General features: G+C 36.8%; 1 protein-coding gene across 7 annotated transcripts in view; it reads left to right on the top strand.

Moving 5' to 3' along the window:
* The window catches only part of VPS13B (vacuolar protein sorting 13 homolog B), an 822,593-nt gene that overhangs the window by 635,570 nt on the left and 160,092 nt on the right, over positions 1-26,931 (top strand). For 6 of the 7 annotated variants that reach the window (XM_086696045.1, XM_086696043.1, XM_086696041.1 and 3 more), the window contains one exon: positions 22,816-23,211. In XM_086696045.1, coding sequence (XP_086552171.1) covers positions 22,816-23,211 — 396 coding nt within the window. The remainder of the gene's footprint in view (positions 1-22,815; positions 23,212-26,931) is intronic. The other variant, XM_086696044.1, reaches the window with a different exon arrangement.

Genomic DNA, 26,931 nt, shown 5'->3' with positions numbered 1-26,931 from the left:
TTTTCTGTTTTCTTTAATAAACTGAGGGAAGATTAGTTGGAATGATGTATCAGCTGTGTGTGATTCCACTAAATACTAAGCTAGCATCTTTGAAATGCTCCAGAATTTACTCTTAGACAAAAATTTCCTTACTGTAAATAATTTGTCTTGTAAAGTATGTACGTAGACATTATCGCATAGACTAATTATATTCTCTTACTACACAGCCAGGTTGCCACTCTATATTAATTTAGAGATCATTGGAAATACAGAACACATAAAGCATTTCTTACCATAGGAATGTATTATTTTATAGATTTTTGGCAACTCAAGAAAATTAAATTTTTTCCAGCTTTTAGGTAATAGGATATATTAAGAAAGCTATTATTTATGCTGAGACTGGGGGAATAAGTTTCAGCTTTATAATATTCCCCAGTGTCATTCCCTTCCTTTAAAAAATAAAAAAATAAAACTTTTTTTTTTAGTATTGCAAATAATGCTTCTGATTTTTATACAGTGTGAACTCATTAAGAATCTTTTGCTACTGTTAGTTTTTTGAATTCAGATGCACATCTTTTTTTTAATTTCAGAGAGAGAGAGAGAGGGAGGGCATGCAAGTGGGGAAGAGGGGCAAAGGGAAAAAAGAATCCCAAGCAGGCTCCACACTCAGCACAGAGCCCACCACAGGGCTCAGTCCTATGACCCTGGGATCATGACCCGAGCTGAAATCTAGAGTTGGACACAACCAACTGAGCCACCCAGGCACCCCTAGATGCACCTCTTATTCAAGTATTATTCCCAAAGTTTTATGCTCCAGCTCTAAAATGGTATGTTATTCTTTTCTTGCTCCTGAATTAACATTTCAGGAGCAATAAAAGTTACGACCCTGAAGAATACAGGAAATACTGATTATACCTACCTAACCTTAAGTTTTCATCTTAAAGGTACAAACTTAATAGCTTTTGAATTCATCCTTACAGATTTACTTTTCAGGGATTATTTATCTAAACAACATGATACAATGCTACTATTTAGCATTTGTTTTTGGAAAAATAATTCAGAGTTCTTGAGTATTCTCTTATTTCCTCTGTTCACTTAATACTACCTTAGAGCAAATGAAAGGTCCCAACTTTTACATCAAAAACCCCTTCAAAGCTCTCTCCACCCCCATCTCCTTCCTTCAGAGGCAACAATTGTACCCATTAGCAAGGTCAGTGGCTTGGAGAAACCTGGAAAACAGCAGCTACCAGAAACCCACTAGAATAATATCTCCAGCAGGTGATAGATTAGTTGGAACAAATTGGAACCATTGCAGTTCAGCAATCCTGGTTTCTTTCAAGCTGTTTTTAAAATGTCGTCATTTTAATACACAATCTAAGCCCTGCGGAACAGTCCACAGCAGGTTAATTTGAATCATATGATGTGTCACTGCCCTCAGCTGACATGAGCTCTATTCCATGTGTGAAGCCATAATAAATCCATTCCCAACCGGGGAAAATTCCCCGTGAGAAGGTGAACTAATCCAGGCCTCACACTGGCATGCTAGCCCTCCATAATTGAAAGCAGGGCCACCTGTTCCCAGCACAGTTAGCCTATAGAGAAAAAATTAGCATTAGATCAGATACTTCTTATATTGAAAAATCATTCATAGTTCTTGCAATTCAAATTCCACTGTGAATTGCTTGGTATGACATCATACAGAAACATAGGAATGTGCCCACTTGATCCCAGTTTAAAAGTTTTGTTAGCCATAGGATTCCTTAACTTTGAAATGAGAAAATTTTTTTTTTTAATTTAATGAGAGCTGACACGTGAGAAGAAGAACTGGGAAGGGTGCATATTTTTCTAATTAACTCAGGGTCATTTGTAAAAACATTTGAGCTCCCTGGTATTTTTTTCATTGTTCCTTTGCAGACATATTTTTGAGCACTGTCACTGTAATGACATTTAATGAAATGACATTTAAATGACAACAAAGAAAAATCTGATGCCAAGTGGGGAGAATAGTACCACATCATTTATGTTTTATTATAAATTAATTAGCATGCTACAGTCTTCATATAGTTTAAGTAACAGTTATTTCAAAGACAGTTATGACTGCAATTGCACATTTATTTTACTATACCAGGTGTCTCTAGATGAAACACGTAACCACTGAAATTTTTTTCTCGTAATAAAATTATTTCTTTAGCGTCTCTCTGTTTAACCTGTTGTTTAAATTACCCATGTAGTCTTTAGGTCTTTTTAATTTCATTCTGGTTTTAGACTGGTTTCAGCTCCGATTTTAATTGATTTTTGTTTTAAAAATTTATTTGACTTTTAATTGGTCGTGATCCTATTTTGAATACTGTTTTCTTCCATTTCTTCCGTTAACTTGCTGTTTTATAGGTTGCAATGATTTTTTCTTACTTGTAAAAATTTTCTAACCATTCCAGTATAATCCCATTTCCATAAACTTCTTTGATTTGAATGAAAATATATACTTATTAATGTAAAATATTACTTAAAAAAGCTCAGGTACGGTAGCACACCATTCAAATAGGTTTATATAAATGTAGAGATTTTAAGTTGTTTACCCCAAGATATGTATTTTTGAAATTTTTTTCTTGGTGAACTCTGCTTTTATATTCTGTAATTACTGATTTTTTTTACTCAGTGTGGATTAATTGAGATATATCTTGAAAGCACAGGTTCAGAGGAATTAAGATACCTGAAAAAGATGACCCAAATAGCCCCTTGACATTTTCTGGAGTGGAAAGTGAAGAATAAGTAACACAGCATTTAAACATAAGATTTTATTGTGAAAGAAAGCACCTTAAAGAACTCGTTTTAGGGGCGCCTGGGTGGTTCAGTCGGTTGAACGTCTGACTTCAGCTCAGGTCATGATCTCACAGTCTGTGGGTTCGAGCCCCGCATCGGGCTCTGTGCTGACAGCTCAGAACCTGGAGCCTGCTTCCGATTCTGTGTCTCCCTCTCTCTCTGCCCCTCCCCTGCTCATGCTCTGTCTCTCTCTGTCACAAAAATAAATAAAAACATTAAAAAAAAAATTAAAAAAAAAGAACTCATTTTAATTAATCCCTCTTAATGTTGCCCTGATAGTTAACCCTTTGCCTCTTTTCTCTTTCCACAAATGGGGCCAAGGCCCATACCTTAATTCAGTTTTATAGCCATACCAGCAAGCTATCTTCTATATTTAAGAAATGTAAACTAGTTAATAAAACTATTAAGAACCTTGACTTTTACATTTCCTGAGTTTTATGGGTTCCAATTTGTGGTGTCAGCATTACAGTTTCATAGTTTATTTTCCCCATGATTTATCAAAATGAAACTATAAACTTAATGTCAGGATGTCAAATGGGGACTGGACCAAGAATTTTTAAAACACAGGAAAGCCTTTCATTATTTCAACCTAATTTTTTCAACTATAACTTGTATTGGAAGAAATGAGAAAAGAGGATGACTTTTAATTAATTTTTTAATTAACTTTTTTTTATTCCTGTAACAACATGATTTTAATAGCAAAATTTTCACTGCAGACTCAGTAAGTCATATGAAGAGACTTTAAGTCTCCTTTGAAAGTTAGGCTGACAATAGTGCCTCCAGGGGACGATGCTTGGCTAAGTAATAGGACCAGAAGAGTCACAGAAGCTGGTTGAGGGGGCCGCAAAGTGGTTAAGAGGCGGCTCAGGGTCTCCTGCGGGGAAGTCAGCGGTATGGCAATTATTTAGATTCTTTATTTCTTCACGTGATCTAATTGTCAGGATTATTTCCTCTGCTGAAGAGAATGAGGGTAACGGGAGGGATGTCTTTCTAGGATCATGCGACAGACTAAGGCTGAAGAGAACATTATTTGGCTTCTCCTAAATGTAACCTTCCAACTTTGTGCTTGCATGCACGTCTTCCCTCGCTCTCTAACCTCTGTCTGCCCAGCGACATGGTCTGGGGCCTTTTGTTCGTCCCTCTGTACAGACAATAACCTCAACTATCTCTTTTACACTAACGACTCCCAAATGCCTAGCTCTGGTTTTGACTTACCCAACTCCAGAACTATTCCTCCATCTGCCTGGTAGATATGTTTAGTTATTTAAAATTCAGTATTTCCACATTAAACCATTTTCTCTCCTCTCCTGATTTATCCCTGCCCTTAGTATAGTTTCCAAAGATCTTTACATGTGCTAGTGATAGCAGCAACATTATTCCAGTCATGTCTTCTCACAATTTTACTGTCATTTTTGATTCTTTTTTTTTTTTTTTTTATTCCAAGTCTCTTTGTTTTTCCTTTGAAATGGTCCTCCATTTTGCCTACTACCTGCCTGGTTTAGGTTTATGCCCTGATTACTTCCTTCGTCTGTTTATGGGCAGCCCTCACTCCAGATTCTCCTGTTACTCACTAATCCTGTTGTCCCCTGGGCCCTTGCTAAATTAGCCTCACCTGCCAAACTTCCATGATGTTGACCACACACCCTTCTCAATTCATCTGGTCAAAGCTCTCCTCGGCCCTCAAGGCTGTCTCTAATCTGGTGTCATCTGGCTTAGCTGTCGCTAAGCAGGTGATCCTAAGATGTTGTAGTTCTTTGGGCCTCAATATTTTCTTCTAACATAAGAGAGCGGTTTTAAGATTGCTTCGAGTTCGAAAATGATGGTTGTAATCACTAATGGAACTCTTCCTTTATTTTTACAACAGAAATTTATGAGCAATTGCAGTATGGCACACGTTGCTTTAGGCATTGAAAATACAGTGGTGAGCAAAAGATAGCCCCTCCTCTCAACAAATGCATATAAACCGGTAGAAAAGATAGTTACAAAAAAGTTACAGAAAGTAGTAGATAATGATAATCTAATATATGTGTCATGAGGTTCTGTGGATTCATAAAAGAGTGGAGATTCAGGGAAGCTTCTCTGAGTGACTGACACTGTAGCTGAGTTGCACATGAAAGGGAGTTAACTAAGGACTGTGGAGGGAAGGGTGGATCTCTGGGAGAATATGTGCAAAAGATGCGATGGTGAGAGGTATCTGTGTCAGATTAAATGAAGGCAGGAAAGAGGAAACCAGTGCTATCAGGTGAGGCTCCAAAGAGAGGCAGAGGCCAGGCCTTTCTGATCATAAAAAAGGATTTTAGGACTTTTATCTTGAGTGTGGTAAGGAGCCATTAAAGAGCTTTCAGTAGGATGTGTACGTGGTGGGGGATGTAGGACGTGGGAGGTGTGTGTGTGTTGCATTTTGAAAAGATAACTCTAGTCAGGGTGGAGAATCAGTAAGAGGGGCTAGAGTAGATGGAAGGGAGCAATTAGGAGAATATTGCAGTAGTACTGGTGAGAGGTAATTGTAAGTTGGATCAGAGAATCTTGATAGAAATGGGGCACCTGGGTGGCTCAGTCAGTTAAGCATCTGACTTCAGCTCAGGTCATGCTGTCACAGTTCATGGGTTTGAGCCTCACATCAGGCTCTCTGCTGTCAGCGCAGACCCCTCTTCAGATCATCTGTCTCCCTTTCTCTCTGCCGCTCCCCCATGTATGCATGTGTGCACACAAACAGGTGCTCGCTCGCTCTCTCAAAAATAAACATTTAACAAAAAGAAATGGAGAGAAGTGAAAGATTTGGCAGATAGTGGGAAGGCAGAATCTACAGACCATAGTAATGGAGTAGAGAGATAGGGGGTGAGGAAGAAGATTTAAACATGGCTTCTGGTTTTCTGACTGGTCTAACTGGATGGGTCGTGCTTTGTCCCCACAAAATTCATATGTTGAAACTGTAATCTCTACTGTGATGGTATTTGGAGATGGAGATTTGGGAGTTAATTAGGTTTAGAAGAGGTCATGAGGGTGGAGCTCCCTCATGATGGGATTAGTACACTTAGAAGAGTTATCATAGGGCTTGCTGTCTCTCTTGGCATGTGAGGACACATTAAGAAGGTGGCCATCTACAAGCTAGAAAGAGAGCCTTCACCAGAAACCAATCATGGTGGCACCCTGATCTCAATTCCAGTCTCTAGAACCATGAAAAAATAAATTTCTATTGTTTAAGCCACCAAGACATTGCATTTTGTTATGGCAGCCCAAGTTAAGACAGGTAATTTACTGAGATGAAAATACTTGATGAGAACCACTTTGTTTTTGTTTTGTTTTGTTTTCATTTGTGAGAGTACAGAGAGATCATAAGTTTTGACCTAGATATGTTAAGTTTGTGGCAATTACTCAGACAGATCTGGAGCTCACAAGACCAACACTAGTGATAAACGATTGCATGTTTTGGAGTCTTTGGGATACAGATTCTAATTCAATCCAAAGGGTTGGAAGAGAGATTACTCAAGGAAAGAGTAGAGAAAAAGTAGAGAAAAGAGCCTAAGACTTGACCTTGAAGACGTCCAAACAGGATTTACTGGCCAGGAGGAGAAGCCTAGAAAGGAAATTGTGAGCTAAGAGGAAAATTTGAAAATTGTAATTTCGAAGAAGCCAAGTTAGTAGTGCTTTGACATTAAGAAAGATGAGAAATTGGAACTATCTCGTGGATTTATAGATATTGTGACTGCAAGTGTTTTCTCCCTATTGGGTTATTCTGGATGGAAACTAGTCTAGAATGCATTGAAGTAAGCAGGAGGGAAAAGGTAGTAGAGGTAGAGAGTATAAATAACTCCTTTAGGAAGTTTGTGAAGAAGAAGAATAATTAAGGGTAGTATATGAAGGAGCATTTGGGATCATGGTTTGGGGATTTTATTTTTATGATGAAAGAGACTTGGAACTCTTTCCAAGAGGAATCCAGTGGAGAGAATAATTGGATAAACTAAAAAGAGAAAAGATAAAGGTGGGTACACTAGAAAAAGGGAAAAATAGGGGCACCTGGATGGCTCAGTCGGTTGGGCATCCAGCTTTGGCACAGGTCACGATCTCACAGTTTGTGTGTTTGAGCCCCACATCAGGCTCCATGCTGACAGCTCAGAGCCTGGAGTCTGTTTCGGATTATGTCTCCTCTCTCTCTCTCTCTCTCTCTCTCTCTCTCTCTCTCTCTGCCCCTCCCCCATTCACACTCTGTCCCTCTCTCTCTGTCAATAATGAATAAACTTCAAAAAAAATGTTAAAAGGGAAGAAGAATCCAATATGTATTTGAAAAAAAAGTTTTAAATTAGAGAAGCAACAGATGCTCTATTTTATATAGCAAATTAAGGAAGGAGAGGAAAAGGACATATGCAGGTAATTTTTCAGTTTGGTAGCAAAAAATTGAGGTAGCAAGAAATTAACTTTATCCATGAAGCTAGAAGCAAGATCACCTATTGAAGTTGAAAAGGGAGGAGAGGAGTTTGATGGTTTTGAGGCAGAGTGGGTTGAAATCATCTTCCAGTATGATTTTTTCATATCCCATACTCACTCTCATCTCTGTGCCTTTTCTTAACTTTTATATTATGGAAAATTTCAAATAGATACAAAAGTAGAGTGAATAGCGTATAGAACCTCCTGCTTAAATAATTGTCAGCTATTGACCAATCTTGTTTCTTGCATACCCCTATCCACTCCCTCACCTTCTGTATTATTTTGAAGCAAATTCCATGCATCATCTATCATCTGTAATATTTCAGCATAAAGTATCTCTAAAATACAACAACTTTAAAGAAATATAACCACAATACTATTATCAAAGCTAATCATTCTTCAGTGTTATCAAATATGTAGCTAGTATTCATTCAAATTTCCAATTATTCCATACATATCATAATGTGTGTGGATATGTGGGTATTGGTGTGCATGTATATTTCTTAGGTTTTTTTTTTTTTTTAAACCAGGAGCCATATATGTTCTACGCATCACTATTGGTTGATATGTATTTCTAGTATCTTTAATCATTAGGTTTTCTCCTCTATTATTTTTCATCTCTTGTAATTTATATATTGAAGAAACCAAACTTGTAGAGTTTACAACAGTTTGGATTTTGTCTATTCCCCTGTCCTCTGTACTTCCTACATATAAATTGGTAGTTGGTTTAATCTATTCAGGTTTGCTTATTGTTACTATTATTTTCAGCAAGACTGTTCTGTAAAATGGTTTGTATTGTTCCATCAGAAGGCACATAATATGTGAAGGTCTCTTTCTGTGATGTTAAAAGCCACTGATGCTGAATGCCTGAATTCATTGGAGGTTGCAAACAGTAATCTTTTCATTCTAACACTCTTTTTTCATGTATTAACTAAAGTACCTCTAGGGCATCGGCTAAGCGTCCAACTTCAGCTCAGGTCATGATCTTACGGTTCATGGGTTCGAGCCCCATGTCAGGTTTTGTGCTGACAGCTCAGACTCTGGAGCCTGCTTCAGATTCTGTGTCTCCGTCTCTCTCTGCTCCTCCCCCATTCATGCTCTGTCTCTCTCTCAAAACTAAACACAAAATAAAATAAATAAAATAAAATAAAATAAAATAAAATAAAATAAAATAAAATAAAATAAAAGCTTCTGTAAAAAGAAGCATTCCTTCATCTACTACTTGGTTACTCAGTAGTATTGTTCATCTAAAGAAATGTAAAATAAATGCTTAATTCTTTTCCTTTATTTACCCATTTTCAAAAAGGAGCTGATTTTCTCAGTGAGAGGAGTTTTTCACAATGTATACATGTATCAAATCATCACAATGTACACTTGAAATATATTACAATTTCATTTGTCGTTGCTACTTTAATAAAGCTGAGGGGAAAATGAATTATTTTTCTAGCATATTCCAATGGTGGCCAATTAGTTATTGCTTGGTATTCTTAAGTCATTATTTTTAATAATACTCACATTATCTTATCTTTGGAAGTGGGAGCCTCTAGAAATTGGCTTCTTCATGTTTTTAATCTTCCCTCACTGTGGAATCCTTGTTCCCTTATCTCAAAACAAGATTTGGCTGTTCCCAAAAGGCAGCTCTGCCGTCTCCAACCAAGGATGAGTACGTGCCATCACTGAGAAAAGCAAAATAAAAATAAAAAAAGAACACGGACGCCAAAAGAGCAAAGAGCTGCCAGAATTATTAGAGCAGTAGAATGTGCTTAGCCCTTTTTGATGCCTATTTAGAGGGAAAGAAGTTCATTTAGATAAGTTGAGTTCAATGCATTCATTTTAGAAAACCAGTACAATTCCCCTATAATCAAAGCATTTTTGGGGAGATACAGTATAGTCAAAAACTCAGTGTGTGATCATAAGAATGTGTGCATGAGTAATAATAGTAGTGATGATGCTCACGTGCCAGTTGTACTCACCATGAGCTGCTGCTGGCTGACCCAGTCAAGAACACGTGTCAGTCCATGTGTCTGGGCAGCACGTGTGACTGCTTGTTTGTACCCAGTTCCACTTGATATACTGTTGTTAATTGAAGCACTCACATCTGCCACCATTGAGGTCTTTACACTTCACACCTTCAGTAAAAACACATTGATCTCATTGTCATGGGCAACTTTCCAGGTTTGCTAGCTCTCACACCTGTGAATACTCAGTCTCCACTGTCCATTATCATCAGGAATACATTTACGTGGACACTGTCACAACAATCTCAATTTGAACTGCTGAATAAGAGAAAAAAATGTACTATGACCTAATAATAAAAAAATATTTTTTATTAGAGATGCTATAATGCATAAAATGAAGCTTGATTATAGATTTGTTCTGTGTTTTGCATTTACCTCTCTAAAATGGCACGGGGGCACCATCATCCCTGTGCCTATACGTAGCCACCACCCTATATGCACTGACTGTTTTTTTAGCAAGGCTTGCTTGTCTAAAAAAAAAAATACATATATTTATATCTTTTACAAATAAAATTCCAAAGGAAGAAACACTTAACAAAGAGGTTTTCTTTCATAAATGTTATGATTTGGGTATAACAAGACATATTGAATCCATTGGGTTTTTGGTAATAGATTTCAAAATACATCATAAATGTAAGTAATATGATGACTAATGGGTCAAGTAAAGTTGGAACATTTTAAATGAGAAAATAGCTGGAACAGTTTTCAGGAAACTTTTCCAGTTGATGTTTGGTCCCCCACAAGGTGTGTATTAACATAAACTTAGGGGAATCACCTCTGGGGCTTGAATTTGCTCTCTGATTTCATTACTACAATATGATTCTTTTCCTTTCACTATTAAGTCATCTCCTAGGGTGATAGGAACATAAAATAAGTGTAATTTATTTGTATTTGTCTAATCTCCTTTTAACTCAATAGTCATCTCATCATTCTGTTTCCTGGTAGCTGTTCAGAAAGTTTTGAAAGGTAATTAGAATCTAATAATTGACACGCATGGGTTTACTTGGTAACTTAAAGATATGGAATGTGTTCTGGGGATGGTGAGAAATTATATCTGGCAGAGAAATAGATGACTCAACTGGGAGATTCTCTGTTACTGCATATTCTTAAAACCTAAACTTTGAAAGTAATCTATTTATTAAAATTCAATGAGGATTATGAAAAAATTCTCAACCTTTTTAAAACAATCTGGTAATAATTCGAATAAAATCCACCTTAACAATCTATGCCTGGTTCTTTATCCAGGTATATTTCCAGTTCTCATAAAACATTATTCTATATAGTTTCCGCTATGTCTCTGTTGAATAAAACTTTTCTAGTCCATTTTTATTAATGTTTTCATCTTAATGGTGAAGTTAATGCATTTCATCAATTTTTAAGTATAAATACCAGAAAATATATTGCTCAGTTTTTATTTTTATTTTTTTATGTTTAAACATGCCAGACTTTTTTGTTGCATAATTTTTCACATTTATAAAAATAATCTTCCTGTCATTATGAGACTGAAAATATTTACATTAAAGGCGCTAATTTTCTTCCCCCAAAAAGTGACTGCTAGTTCAAAGATGTGAAAGTTTTAGAGGCACTGCGTAATAAATGTAACAATACAAATTTGTTAAATTTGTCACATTTTTATATTTTTTTCATTTTTCTTTTTAATGTAATTTATTGTCAAATTGGCTAACGTACAGTGTGTAAAGTGTGCTCTTGGTTTTAGGGATAGATTCCCATGATTCATCACTTACATACAACACCCAGTGCTCATCCCAGCAAGTGCTCTCCTCAGTGCCTATCACCCATTTCCTCCTCTCCCTCACCCAACCCCCCATCAACCCTCAGCGTGTTCTCTGTATTTAAGAGTCTCATGGTTTGCCTCCCTCCCTCTCTGTTTGTAACTATTTTTTCCCCTTCCCTTCCCCGATGGTCTTCTGTTCAGTTTCTCAAGATCCACATGAGTGAAAACATGATATCTGTCTTTCTCTGACTGACTTATTTCACTCAGCATAATACCTTCCAGTTCCATCCATGTTGCTGCAAAGGGCATGATTTCATTCTTCCTCATTGCCAAGTAGTATTCCATTGTATATATGAACCACATCTTTATCCATTCATCAGTTGATGGACATTTAGGCTCTTGCCATAATTTGGCTATTGTTGAAAGCGCTGCTATAAACATTGGGGTACAAGTGCCCCTATGAATCAGCACTCCTGTATCCTTTGGATAAATTCCTAGTAGTGCTATTGCTGGGTCATAGGGTATTTCTATTTTTAATTTTTTGAGGAACCTCCACTCTGTTTTCCAGAGCGGCTGCATCAGTTTGCATTCCCACCAACAGTGCAAGAGCATTCCCATTTCTTTGCATCCTTGCCAGCATCTGTTACTTCCTGAGTTGTTAATTTTAGCCACTCTGACCAGTGTGAAGTGGTATCTCAGTGTGGTTTTGATTTGTATTTCCCTGATGATGAGCAATGTTGAGCATCTTTTCATGTGTCTGTTGGCCATCTGGATGTCTTCTCTGGAAAAGTGTCTATTCATGTCCTCTGCCCATTTCTTCACTGGATTATTTGTTTTTCGGGTGTTGAGTTTGGTAAGTTCTTTATGGATTTTGGATATTAACCCTTTATCTGATATGTCATTCGCAAATATCTTTTCCCTTTCTGTCAGTTGCCTTTTAGTTTTGTTGGTTGTTTCCTTTGCGGTGCAGAAGCTTCTTATCTTGATGAGATCCCAATAGTTCATTTTTCTTTTAATTCCCTTGCCTTTGGAGATGTGCGAGCAAGAAATTGCTGCGGCCAAGGTCAAAGAGGTTGCCTGCTTTTTCCTCTGGGGGTTTGATGGTTTCCTATCTCACATTTAGGTCTTTAATCCATTTTGATTTTATTTTTGTGTATGGTATAAGAAGTAGTCTAGTTTCATTCTTCTGCATGCTGTTATCCAGTTCTCCCAGCACCATTTGCTAAAGAGATGGTCTTTTTTCCATTGGATACTCTCTCCTGCTTTGTCAAAGATCAGTTGGCCATACATTTGTAGGTCCATTTCTGGCTTCCCTATTCTATTCCATTGGTGTATGTGTCTGTTTTTTTGTGCCAATACCATACTGTCTTGATGATTACAGCTTTGTAGTAGAGGCTAAAGTGATGCCTCCAGCTTTGGTTTTCTTTTTCAATATTACTTTGGCTATTCAGGGTCTTTTGTGGTTCCATACAAATTTTAGGATTGTTTGTTCTAGCTTTGAGAAGAATGCCAGTGCAATTTTGATTGGGATTGCATTGAAAGTGTAGATTGCTTTGGGTAGTATTGACATTTTAATAGTATTTGTTCTTCCAATCCATGAGCATGGAATGTTTTTCCATTTCTTTGTGTCTTCTTCAATTTCCTTCATAAGTTTTCTATAGTTTTCAGCATATAGATCTTTTATATCTTTGGTTAGGTTTATTCCTAAATATTTTATGGTTCTTGGTGCAACTGTAAATGGGACCAATTTCTTAATTTCTCTTTCTGTTGCTTCATTATTGGTGTATAGAAAGGCAACCAACTTGTGAACACTGATTTTGTACCCTGCAACTTTGCCGAATTCATGTATCAGTTCTAGCAGCATTTTGGTGGAGTCTTTCAGGTTTTGTATGTAGAGTATCATGTCGTCAGTGAAAAGTGCAGTTTGACTTCTTCTTTGCCAATTTTGATGCCTTTTATTTCATTTTGTTGTCTGATTGCTGATGCTAGGACTTCTAACACTATGTTAAACCACAGTGGTTAGAGTGGACATCCATGTCGTGTTCCTGATCTCAGTTTGTCACATTTTTAGATGTGACAGTAGCTTCATGATTTTACTTGAAGGATTCATACGTGTTGATGGACTTTACACAACAGTAAAGGGCACTGTATCATGGTGTGTGCTTCCTGTCTCTTGGTGGAGCTGGTACTTTTGAAAGCAATACCTGGTATTACAGGATAGCCTCATTTCAGCCCTGCTTTGGGGGCTCTTGGCTTTCTAGGATTGTCCAGCTTGCCCTAATGGGACTGCCCAGCCCCCTGTTTACACATAGATCTAGCTCTAGGGGAACAGGGATGAGGAACTGTGCATCCCAGTGGGGGACACCATGCACAGAGGTTGCACTGCATGCAAGCAAACATAAAAGAAAAATTTTAAGGTAAATTACTTAAATGTTTTAAATATCAATTTGTTTCTTATAAAAAGTTAACAATAGCTGTCTTGTGCTATGTATATATAGCTCTACTAGAGTTTTAAACTTTATGAAAGCTTTCATCAGCTACTGTTCAGTAATTGAGAGATTGTACTCCTAAGTTTAAGATCACCCAAATGAAGTTTTGATGCATACATCTCAGTTTTGACATGACCCCACAGGAAGGATAAATCAAGTGACCAGAGTATCCAAATAAGAAGCCCTCCTTGACCAATCTGCTGGTCTGAGAAAGGGTGTTCCAGAAACCAACACCACAGAAAATTAACATTAAAAATTAACATTTCAAATTCATGAAATAAATATAAGTAATTTAAGTAATTAAACTTTCAAAATATGTTTAAAATAATTCTGTAGCATTTATGCTTCTAAAGTTATTCAAGTTTAAAATCACACTGACACTCTTGGGACAAACTGTATGAGAGAGGGAGATCCAAGATACTGGTTCAGAATGTCTTTTTCCTAGGATTCGTTGAGTCCTGATTAATTGTTATGTGTAACTAGTAACCTAATAGAGATTCATGACTTTTAAAGATAGGAGAAGACAAGAAACTGTAAATCATTATGTATTTTCCATCTTCATTTCAAGCTGTTAGATTTGTATTGAATAAATATTATGGGCTGTCCTCCATGTTGCTTTTGGAAATGGATCTTTCTGATTTCAGGCTATTCAAAGAAGAAGTTATATTTGGTAAAATAAGGTCAATTATGTGCGTCAAATAGATTCATACTTGAAATTCACCAATTTGATTAGATTTTAGTACACATTTCTTTATCTGAATTATCAGCATTTGAACTTTAATGACAAAAATAAACCTTTTAAAATATGTTTTATAATATAATATATTCACTCTTGTGAATGAAACTGCTTTAGGTAGCACCAAAGTGACCTGTGCTTTTGAGTTTTGCTGGCTTAACTGACTCTAGTCTAGCTGTTAAAACGCCTAATTTTCATGTGCCACATTTGGTATTAGTAAGATCAGGAACTGTCCTGCGTCTTCCCTAACATTTAGAAGTTGTATTCCATCTTTTTCACTTTCTGTAGAAGGGCCACCTGTAATCTCACCATTAAAGGTATGAGAGCATTCTACTTAGTACCTGGTTGGAGGGGTCATGGAGAGGTTTAAGAAAGCAAACCTAAAAAGCTAACCTAGTACACGTTTGGTTAACGCTTAGGCCTAAAGTAGGTTTCTGCTACATATAAGAGCCATGGACATACTCAAGCCGTTTGGCATTTTGAGAAACACACGTGAGACTAAAAAATAATGCAATGGAGTGGAAAAAAAATATTCTATCATGCACATGACAAAGGCATTGAAATAACATTGTGTTTTATTTTTTTTAATTAATATGCAATAAAACTGTCCTTTTTGGTGTACAGTTCTGTGAATTTGAATACATACACAGATTTGCGTAACTGCTACCACAGTCAGGGTATAGAACAGTTCCATCATCCAAAACAACACCTTTCATGGCATTTCTTCATAATCACACCCTCCCCCAAACCCTAATCTGTGATAACTACTGTCCTCCATCACTTTAAGGGGTTTTGTTTGTTTGTCTTGCCTTTTTGAGAATGTCCTACAAATGGAATCCTGTAGCATGTAGCCTTTTCAGACTGGCTTCTTTCACTTTCACTTGAGGCTCAACCAAGATGTTGCATGTAACTATAGCATATTCCTTTTTATTGCTGAGTAGCATTCCATTATGTGGGGGTCCTATAGTTTAACAATTCATCCATTGAATGACATCTAAGTTGTTTCCAATGTTGGTGATTATGAATAGAACTACTTTAAACATTTGTGTGTAAGTTGTGTGAACATAAGTTTTCATCCCTTTATGATAAATGCCTACGTGTGAGATTGCTAGGTCATATAAATTTTATATGAAACTGCTAAAATGTTTTCTAGAGTGGATGTGTCCTTTGGCACTCCCACCAGCAATGCAGGAGAATTCCACTAGCTCCAGCTTCTCTACAGCACTCTATATTGTCAGTATTTTTTTTTATTTTAGTCATTCTAAACTTAATTTATACTTTTCTAATGACTAATGATGTTGGACATCTTTGTATGTGCTTATCTGCCATTCATGCAACCTCTTTGGTGAAGTGTCAATTCAGACCTTGTGCCAATTGTAAAATTAGGCTGTTTGTTCCTTATTATTGAATTTTGAAAGTTCTTTATTATATTCTGGATACAAATCTATTGTCAGATAAGCAACTTTCTCCCAGTACATAGCTTGTTCTTTTTAGTCTCTAAATAAAAACTTTTTACAGAGCAAAAGTTCTTAGCGGTGAAGTCCAATTTATAATTTTTTTAATGAATATAATTTTTTTGGTACTACATATAAGAACCTTGCCTAACTCAAGGACTGGGAAGATTTTTCTCCTATGTTTTCATCTAAAAACTTAATTTAATTTTATATTTTGTATTTAGATCCATGATGTGTGATCCATTTTGAGTTAATTTTGTATATGGTATAAAATCGGGTTCAGGCCCTTCCTCCCCCCCCCCCCCCCCCCCCCCGCATGTGGATGTCCAGCATCGTTTTTTAATAAAACTATTCTACTTCGTTGAATTGCCTTTGTACCTTTTCCAAAAATCATTTGACATTTTTTTGGACTCTATTTTTGTTTTCTTCCACTGATATATGTGTATATCCCTTCTCCAAGACTATACTGTCTTGATCACAGTGGCTTCATGCTAAGTCTTAAAATGTTGTAAGTCCTCCAATATTACTCTTCTTTTTCAAAAGTGTTTTTGGTATTCTAGTTACTTTGCTCTCCTGTATAAATTTTATAATCAGCTTTTCTGTATCTGAATAAGTACTAATGAGACTTTGGAATTGTTTCAAATCTATAAATCAGTTGGGAGAAGATTGACATCTTTACTATGTTGAGTCTTCCAGTCCATGAATATATATACAGTATGTGTCTCTATTTACTTAAATCTTTCTTGGTATTTCATTAGCATTTTGTAGTGTTCAGCATATAGATACTGTATGTATTTTATTAGATTCATACTTAAGTACTTATTTTATTTAGAACTATAATAAATGTAATTTAAAAAAAAATGTATTCCAACCTCACATAGCTACTTTGTAGAAACTGAATTGGTTTTTATATGGTAATCTTGTATTCTAAAATCTTGCCAAATTCACTTATAAATTCTAGGAATTTTTTCTATATATTCCATGGAGTTTTCTACGTGAACAATCATGTCATCTGTGGAGACATTTTTTCCCTTCCAATCTTTATTTTTATTTCTCTTTCTTGCCTTATTGTTCTTGGGTAGGATGTTTAATATTATGTTGAGTATAAGTAGTAAAAATGGATATCCTTGCCTTGTTTCTGATCTTAGGGGAAAAGCATTTGACCCTTCATGACTAAATATGATGTTAGCTGTAGATTTTCACCTATGAACTTTATCAGATTAAGGAAGTTCCCCTCTACTGATAGTTTCTTAAGAGTTCTTATAAATGGATATTGAATTTTTCAAAACATTTTCCATATCATCTTTTTGCTTGTTTGGTTTTAACTGTTAACATTACTACTTTGTTGTGGAGTTTTTTAATGGTTATTTATTTTTGAAAGAGAGAGAGGGAGACAGAGGATCCAAGCAGCCTCCGTGCTGTCAGTGCAGCCTGATGTGGGGTTCAGACTCATGAACTGTGAGACCATGGCCTGAACCAAAATTGGCTGCTCAACCGACTGAGCCATCCAGTTGCCCCAACATCATTACTTTGATTTTCTAATATTGAGCCAACCATGTACTCTTAGCATAAACCCTCTTGGTCATGGTATGTTATTAGTTTTATGTATTGCTGGATGTGATTCCTAATTTTTTTTTTTTTGAGAATTTTTATGTCTCTGTTCTTAAGGTTAGTTTTACTGTCTTTGTCTGGCTTTGGTATCAATAATGATGGTTTCATAAAAATGAATTGAGTAGTGTTCTCTCCTCTTCTGTTTTCTGTGGCACAAGAAAATGAAGAAAACGAAGATAAAATAAAAAGGATTTTCATAGACCCTCTTGCGAGCACTAAGAATTCTCTTCTCACTTCCTAAAGCCAGAAACAGAGGATTTCTCCTAGTATTCCCTCTCTCCACACCTCACGCTCACTTTGGACTACCTTGAGTCCAGGCTGGGGGATACAGGAAGAAAAATTACAAACTCATTTCTATTTTGATGATATTTTCCAATCTAGTCATCTTTTCCAGTCTTCCTGTTAGCATTTACTTTACAGCATCCTCAAATCGCTACTCTGTGTAAGTTTTATAACTGCATTCTCTCCAGCTTCTGGATCTGCTTAGAGTGAGAGGGACAGGATTCTATCTTTCCTGGAATCCTTAAATAATTTTTAAAGAAAGGGAACTGGCAACTAATGAAGAACAAGGTATATTAGATATTTTTGCTTTGAGAGAAAAGATAAAAAAGAAGCCGAGGCAAACATTCCTAGGCCTTGAAACTTAATTTATACTCCCATTAGAAACTGGAAATGTTGTGTAACTAAATATACATGTGGAATTTGTGTTACTTTGCTGTTAATGGATAATAAATTAACTCCAAATGTGGTGGCATGCAGCAACATAAATTTATTATCTCATAATCCTGTAGGTCAGAAGTCCATGTGGGTTCTGCTGGATTCTCTGCTTAGAATGTCACAGGGCTAAAATCAAGATGTCAGTTGGACTGGGCTTTAATCTGGGAGCTCCAGAGAAGAAACTCATTCTACTTGTTCACATAATCTGGTTCCTTGTGGTTGTAGGATTGAGGTACCTAATTACTTGTTAGCTGTCGGCCAGGGTTTCCCTCAGTTCTAGGGCCGCTCATTCCTTTTCACCTGACCCCCATCATCCTCAGAGCAGCAATGACATATAATAGAGCCCTTCTCACGCTTCAAATCTCTCTGACTTCCCTTTCTGCCTCCTTCATATATAGGGTTTATATATTAAAGGGTTTATATATCTAGGCCTACCAGATAATTTCTGTGTTTTAAATTCAACTGAGCTAGTCTTTTTATCACAAGTATAAAATCCCTTCACAGCACAACCGTACCTAAAGTAGCGTTTGATTTAATAACCCGGGGAGAGACATTTGGGCAGGGGAGTCATCTTTAGAATTCTGCCTACCACAGAACCAGATTAGAATGTTTGGCAGTGCTCCAGCATGATTAGACCAAACGTACTTCGTGCTGAGTGGAAGGCCCAGTGCTACATATTAATGATGAAAAGTAGGCACTCGAGGAACTTCTTCATTGGTGGAAGATATAATCTCATAAAAAGATACTTGTGCAAGGCTAGGTTTGTGGATCAACTTTTTGCAGAAAATGCTGAGCGCTATCCTGAAGATTAGGCATTAGGCAGAGAAAGAGTACAGTAGACAAAGGACCAATCTGAGCAAAGGCCTAGTGATATAACATAGCAGGAGCTGGAGGAAGTGGGCTTTATAAACTCTGTGATATTTCTGGAACCTTAATGTGCAAGGGGGAGAATGGCTGCAGATAAAGAAAGGCAGGGATTTTTTTTTTTTTTTCCATTCTAAGGAACGTGGTCTTTTGTACCATAGGTAAAGAAGAACCCTTAAAGAGTTTTAAACAGGAGTGAGCCAATCAGGATCACATTTGAAACAAATCATTTGGAAATTACTCTGGAGACTGGATTAACAGGAATTGTCTAGACAGATCATTTAGGCGGCTTTATAATAGCTGAACAATATCAAAGCCATGGAGGGGGAAAAAAAATGGGGAGTGTCTGGAATGCTGGAGAGAAGGAGATTGGTTTCAAGCAATATTTTGGAAGTTGAACTTAATCATTGAGTAGATTTGGACCAGGAAAAGAGGACATGAAATGAGTCAAAAAGTCCGATTTCTGATTTGAGCCACTTGGTAGATTATAGAGCCATTAACTGCAACAAGGAATATAGCACGCCCAAGAGGAGTTAATGGATTGTTTTGGATAAAAGGATGAGACTATGGGAGTTCAGTAGAAAGGAAAGATTCATTCATTTTTTCCTTCATTATATCATTAAATACACATTTAGTACTCACTGTGGACTGGACAGTAGTTTAGACACTCAGAATATTAAGATGTAGGACAGCCCTTACTCTCCAGGAGCTCACAGTTCACTGGACTGTGACAGATACATAAGGTAACTATAAAAATAATATAAACAGGTGTCTGATGAGCCATGATGCATAGGGTATTCTGGAAGCATTGCATGAGCAGCATCTTACTTGGCCACAGGGGTCAAGAAGGATTTCCTGGAGGAAGTGACTCAAGGACTAAGTCCCAAAGGATAAGTTAAGGTAATAACCACAGATGTAAACAGTCACTGGGACCACAGTAGGATCCATATCAAGGTAGTAATCAGCAACTCATACATAGCATTCCACCAGTGACTTGACAGTCTACAGACAGGGAAAATAGATCCCTTAGGCTTTGCCGTGGTTTAGGTGGATATTGGGCAACTTCCTGAATGGATCACTAAATTGTGTCTAGAGCTGCAGAAAGAACACTTCAGACCCTTCACTTAGGTTGTGCATATTACGAATCCAGACAAAAGCAGATGGCTTCTGGCCCCAACACTTGAGTCTTCTTTCTGCTATAGCTTTGTTTTGGTTTCCTGTTGGTGCTTTCATCTATTAAGATTGTCCTCTTTTTCATTGTGGCAAAAGGTAGTATTATTTTCTGTGAGGCCATGGAAGTTGGAAGCCCATGTAAAGGGTGGGTAGGCAGAGCAAATAAATGTATGGATCATTCGAACCATCCAGTTTTCCTAAAGTATTTACCCACCAGCTTCTTTCAGTACCCCCAAACCTACAAATCTAAAATAATGCCTTTCAACAAGTGGTGCTGGTATAACCGGAAACTCCCAAGTAGAAGGAAGAAGTTGAACCCCTACCTCACACAGTACTCAAAAGTTAATGCAAGGACAATCACAGGCCTAAATGTAAGAGGTAAAACTAAAAAACTTGTAAAATAAAACGTAAGTGTCAGTCTTCATGACATTGGGTTAGCGATGGTTTCTTGATAGGACCCTGAAAGCATAATAAAAATAATAAATTGAAATTCACAAAAATTAAAGTCTTCTGTGCTATAGATGATAGCATCAAAAAAACTGAAAAAAATCCACAGAATGGGAGAAAATATTTGCAAATTCTCTATTTGATAGGGACTTGTATCCAGAATATACAAAGAACTCATATAATTCAATAATAAAAAGACAACTCAATTTTGAAATGAGCAAAACATGTGAATAAACATTTCTCCAAGAATATATACAAATGGTCAATAAGCATATGAAAAAGTGCTCAATATCATTCAGTGTTAGGGAAATACAGATCAGAATCACAATGGGCTACCACTATATACCCACTAAGATGACTGTAACCACATATAACCCAGAAATCCCACTCCTAGGTAGATACCTAAGAGAATTGAAAATATGATCACATAAAAATTTGTATGTGAATGTTCACAGCAGCATTATTTATAATAGCCAAAAAGTAGAAACAACTCAAGTGTCCATTAACTGATAGTGGATGAATAAAATGGGGTCTATCCATATGATGGAGTATTATTATTCAGTTACAAAAAGGAATAAAGTACTAATACATATTTCAACATTAACGAACCTTAAAACCTTTTGCTATGCTAACTGACAGAAACCAGACCCACAAGGCAAGACATTATATAATTCCGTTTATATGAAATGTCCAGAATAGGCAAATCTATGGCGACAGAAGTTAGATTAGTGGTTGCCTGAAGCTGGAGGTGGGGGATGGGTGAGAGGGACTGCTAAGTGGGCTGGGATTATTTTGTGTGTGGTGATAATAATGTTCTGGAAGTAGGCAATAATTGCACACTCCTGTGAGTTTACTAAGAAACCATTGAATTGTACACTCTAGGTAAACTGTATGGTGTGTGAGTTAACATGTCAATAGGAGGTGAAAAAATGATTCATTTAAGTTAGGGTGTTATTTCTATTTAAAAAAAATAGGGGAGCAGGGGACATTTTAGTATTGCAAAGGGCGAGTTAGATATCTGATCCTTTCCAGTGGACACCTAGTTAGAAGCAGGACTCTCAGAGTTTTGCTGGGCCTGATTAAAAGAAACACATGGGAAGGCACACTTAAAAAGGATGGCACCCTGAGGGAACCTGGGTGGCCAGGAGAAAACTGTAAGCTGAGGAAGGTGAGAAGAGGTCCTCCTTATGAAGAAAAGTATAGAAATTAATTTGATCTGCTTAACGATCTTGCCAGTAGCTTCATCTGGGTTTATATCTTGTATTACATACCCAGTCTCCAGTGAAAAGAACACTTGTTAGGTTAAGTCAAGCTCACACATAGGCAAGACACAACGTGCCAGGCACTATGTATAATGATGTATGATGTGTTCTGCCTTCACGGTGCTTATAGTCTTATGTCTTGACTGATAACAAAAACAGAAGTAAGAAGAAAGCAAAAACAGAAAATTAAAGCTAGTTAGTTTTAATATGAGGTAACTAAGCAGCAAATAAGGACAACATCTGGTGTAAGGTGTATGGTACATATAAAATGGACTGTAGGTTTTAGGAGATCTCAGTCTACACTTGCTTCATTCGATGGGGTGTTTAAATTTTTTAGAATGCAGAATGTAGGGAAAGGTGTAAAGGGACTCTTCTGGTTTGCAGCAGGTCACAAAGGGGAAACAAACTTTTTCTGCATATACTCAATCAGAGAAGGAAAGACTACTTCAGTTAGTTGTGTGGTTTTTTTTTAATGTTTATTTTTGAGAGAGACAGAGACGGGGGAGGGGAGAGAGGCAAAGAGAGAAGGAGACAGAGAATCCAAAACAGGCTCCAGGCTTTGAGCTGTCAGTACAGAGCCTGATGCGGGGCTCCAACTCATGAACCATGAGATCATGACCTGAGCTGAAGTTGGACACTTAACTTACTGAGCTTTTCAGGCGCCCCTGGACAGATATTTTTTAATACTGATATTTGTGTCAAGCATTGTGCCAGTTACTAGGAGGTGTCCTTTTGCCTTGGAAGAAAGAACACCAGTTCCAGTAACAAACTGAAATAGCTGCTTAATTTTGCCTCAGAGTGAGAGGGCAGAAGTAGATGTCCATGGGTGGCCTTCAGTCTATCAGGAACAGTCACATGGACTGAAACAGGAAGGTAGGCATGTAAGTAGTCCCGGGAAAGTGTTCCTTTGAGTAACTACATGGAAAGAATAGTTAAGTGATGAGTAAAAGAATGATAACATCTGGCATCCTAATGAGTCTGCTGTGCAAGTGCAGGGAAACTTAAATAGGAGCTTGCCAGGGAAGGAAGGGCTTATATTCAATGACAGAACTTCAACAATTTTCTTATCTTTTTTAATTCTGTAGCAGATATCAACTTGGATATATCAAAGCCTTTGAAAGCCAACCTGAGTTTTACCAAGCTGGATCAGATAAACCATTTTTTAAAGAAGATAAGAAGTGTACACAGCAAAGAGACCTCAGCCCCATTGGACACCATGTTGAATAAGGATGAGTTTCCAGCCTCCAAGTGTTACCGTGGAAAGTTGTCTAAACCTAAAGTTCATGGTGTTGGAGCACAAAAGGTTCCATTTCAAGAAAACCTGTGGAGAACTATTTCTTGCTTTCAAAAAATCACTGTCCATACTACTCAGATTGTGATCTCCATGGAAACTGTTCCCCATCCTAATAAACCATGCCTGTTAGCATCTTTATCAACCCTCAGTGGAAGCCTTAATGTCAAAGCAGCACAAAAAGTACCTGGTAAGTCACAGAAAGGGGGAGAGGGGAATGATAATATGATTTGTTAACATCTGAAAGTGCATAATTTTGAAGATTCATAGAGGTTAAAAGTTTGAAGGACCACTACAAATAGAGACATTTCTGGTCTGTGACCTTATTTTAACAGATAATTTTATAACAAATCCTTCGAACCTAAATATTTTAACACCCTGAATTAAAGTTGTATCCGTCTCTTCAGGCATATTCCTACAAAGGCCTACAAAACCAAAGCCATCCATTTCTAAATTTCTTTTTACCTAGAATAGTGGTAATGGAACAGTGGAGTATCAGGTTTTGTTAACCCTTAGAGCAGTGGTTCCCAAAGTGTGGTCTCAGAACCAACAGCATCAGCATCACCTGGGAACCTGTTAGAAATGCCAGTGTTCAGACCCTACCCCCGACCTACTGAATCAAAAACCCTGGGCATGGAGCCCAGAAACCTATTCCAAAAGCTCTACCGGTGATTCTGATGGACTGTGTTAGGTCACTGGTCACACTTTATTTAAAAAGAGAAGAATTGTTCTGGTGGCAGGTGTGCTGCACAAAGCGTAGTAATAGAAACCAAGGCTCAACTTTGCAAGGACAATACCATTGATGGTGCCAGCAACACCTGGCAGAGAAAAGGCTGTGCTTCAGTGCCTCACCTAGCAAAGAGTGGCACGCACTCTGCAAACTGGATGTCGTTGATGGGTGGAGAGCTGAGGAATTAACGGGCAGTGACATCTACGTTTTCTTCTTTTGCAACCATGACTGAAGTGCTATGTGCTCTTTCACACTGAATCAAAAAGTGTAGGCAGAAGGAGTGGGAGGAGGGGAAGAGGAAAGACAAGGTACAGGTAGGAAGTAACACTTTTCAATCACAGAACCTGCTAGCTACTGTGGGAGTTCGGGGCACAGTGCCAGAAATTTTACTTTGAAAGTAAAAGTAGCAAAAGGGAAACATTTTCTTCCACTTAAATTTGCAGGAAAGAATTGGGGCTAAAGGGGATAAAGTAAATCCTGAAACTATACGCAACTTAGTTGCTTCCTAAGAAGTAGTTAAGTGGCAGCTGGAGACTCACTGGAACTTAGTTCCACATAGCCATTTTGGGCACAGTAGTTTAAGAGATAAAGGGAAAGTTTTATGGTGGAGAAGTACAAATTTTAGGCCAAAAAGTAGATGATTTATTTCTTTCTCACCAGAAATATTTGTGACCAAGCCAGCTAAAAGGACTGTATTTTTTTTATTGTCTTAAAAGTTAGAAATGAAAAATGTAAGGTCCATGGGACATGAACGACTATGAAACACTGGAGGCTACAATGCCTGATTTATCCACAAATAAATTGCAAGCCAGACAAGGTTGGGCCCGTTCCCACGCCTTTCCAGTTGTACCTTAATCATAGTAGGGAAAGGTTAGCATTCAGACACAGGAAAAGAATTTAAATGGACTATACTCAATTCTAGGTCCTTTTCTGTTTTCATCCTCATTTCTTGTTTTATTCATTTTCTACTCATTTTACCCAGTTTTAATGGTGTTTGTCCTCAGTAAACATCTCTAAAATGTAGTTAAAATCCTCTCACTGACCTCTACAAGATAGTAGCCTCACTCTGCTTTTGTAACTTGTGTTTTCCCCCTCATACCAGAAAAACTACCTACCCCTATCCCTTTTACAATCATGGGCTTCAGTGTAGTTAAACACAGAATTAGAAACTATAGCTCCTACAAAGATATACTTTATATAAGTCTAACGTGTAATGGCCAACGAACGTTCTAAAGTAGTTACTTGTGTCAACAAATCAAATCAAATTGAAGTTAGCTATTTAACAGGAACAATTTTATTATGAGAACATAACTAACACCAAATCTGTTTTCCCTACATTCTCCTCAATGTAGTGGCATGCTCAAACAGTTTAAGAAGATAACAAAGCCAGCAAAATAATAATTAATTACAATTAAATAAAATTGGGGTAAGTTCTAGTTATTGCTGATGGATGATTTCTGAGAAATTATAATTGAGAGACTATTACATATTTGTCAAAAATTGATTTTTTAGCTAAGCAAAACTTTTTAAGTCAAATATAATTTAAGCTTTGAACATTAATTTCATTATATTGAATATCTTAAAAATTCATGCTTTGCAACCTGGATGAAATATACTCAAATCTGTGTTCAAGGTATATTTTTAACGAGTGGTAAAAAGTATCCCTCACAAAAAAAAAATCCGCTTTTACCAGTAGTTCTATTTCTTTTCGTATTCTGCAAGCGACATCATTCTGCACTAAACTAAACTTTTTTTATAGTGTATCTTTGAGCTCAACAGAGTTAATGTTAGAGTTTTATAGTTTGAATCTAATACAGAAATACTTAACTGTGTCTTTGATTTTACAGTTTATATAACTATTGTGACCATCTGCAGCAGCTGCACTTTTCACATTATTTGCTGAACCAAATTGAGCACAGTGACAAAAGTAGTCATCTCAGATGTACTATTAAACAGAGAAAGAAAAGGGAGCATTGCCTGGGTACAGTATAGCCATCTGCTGTACAGATGTTATTGTATAGAATGACTTAAGATAAAATAATTGTAGAAAATTTTCATTAAAACCTCAACAATTTGCACTTGTTTATGCGAATCTGCATAACTCCCCAATGAGACAACACACTTGGGGTTTCTTTGGTTCTCACTCACTTTCTCTTTGATCCTTTTTGATGTGCTGACTTTAATAAACACAGTCAAAAACACTGCAAAAACATCATGGAAAAAACTACAAAGGAACAATTATAGCAGCAGAAACTACTCTAATCCCTAACTTACGCAAGCTATTTTTAGTGAAATATTTTTTTTAACACTCTTTATGTGACAACGTTATATAAACAGGGTAAAACGGTCCTTTCCAGATGAGTTTTAATTTAGGAGCTGAAATAGACTTGTAATGCCAGAGGAATCTTATGTTCTAAGTAATATTTAGAGAAACACAATGGGGAATGTGTTATAGTCTGTAAGGTACAAAAAAATATTTGAGTTCATCTAATGATTGTATTTTTTATCATCTAAACCATCCTAAGTTTAGGAGAAGAATATAGGGAAAGGGAATGATAAAAGCCTGACAGGGGAAAATTAATCTTCTTCCCAAGACATTGATAATAACACTTAAATCGAGAACCACTCTCGTGTTCATTTACTGGCTTTTGCGACAAAATATGTACAAATTATTTACTGAAATGTTTTCATCATTTGAAACAAAATGAAATGGTTAAATATTTTCAACTTAAAAGAAAAAAAAAGGAAATCTACAAGTTTTTCTTAGCCTTCTGTCCTATCCTGTGACGCTAAACTATAAGAGTTTCAAGGGACTTGATTTTTTTCTTAATTCTACTCTGCAGATGCTGGTGTAACAGTGACTTAAAATAACCTAACCCATATTTCTGCTGGAGTACTTATGTTTTTCCATATGTCTTTGGTAAAAGGGCCCTAAAGTTCTGATTTTAGTAGATGGAACGCTTAGATTTTTTTTTTTAAGTTGGTATATAATATTGAAAAAAAAATAACAGTGAATCTCATTTAGAGATGATATCTTATTTTCTGAAACATTTTAAGGCTGATAGTATTTCTTTTGCTATCCATTAAATCCGTCCCATTCTACAGTGTGTTCTTTTAAAAAATAATCCCCTTCCCCCTACCTACACACACAACACACAATCTTTTTGCCGTTTGAAGTAT

The sequence above is a fragment of the Puma concolor genome, chromosome F2 (genome assembly GCF_028749965.1).
Source record: "Puma concolor isolate L17-30 chromosome F2, mPumCon1.1.hap2, whole genome shotgun sequence".
In the NCBI taxonomy this organism is placed as follows: Eukaryota; Metazoa; Chordata; class Mammalia; order Carnivora; family Felidae; genus Puma; species Puma concolor.
The sequence above is the reverse complement of the archived record's forward strand: the minus strand, read 5'-3'. Positions and strand labels throughout refer to the sequence as shown.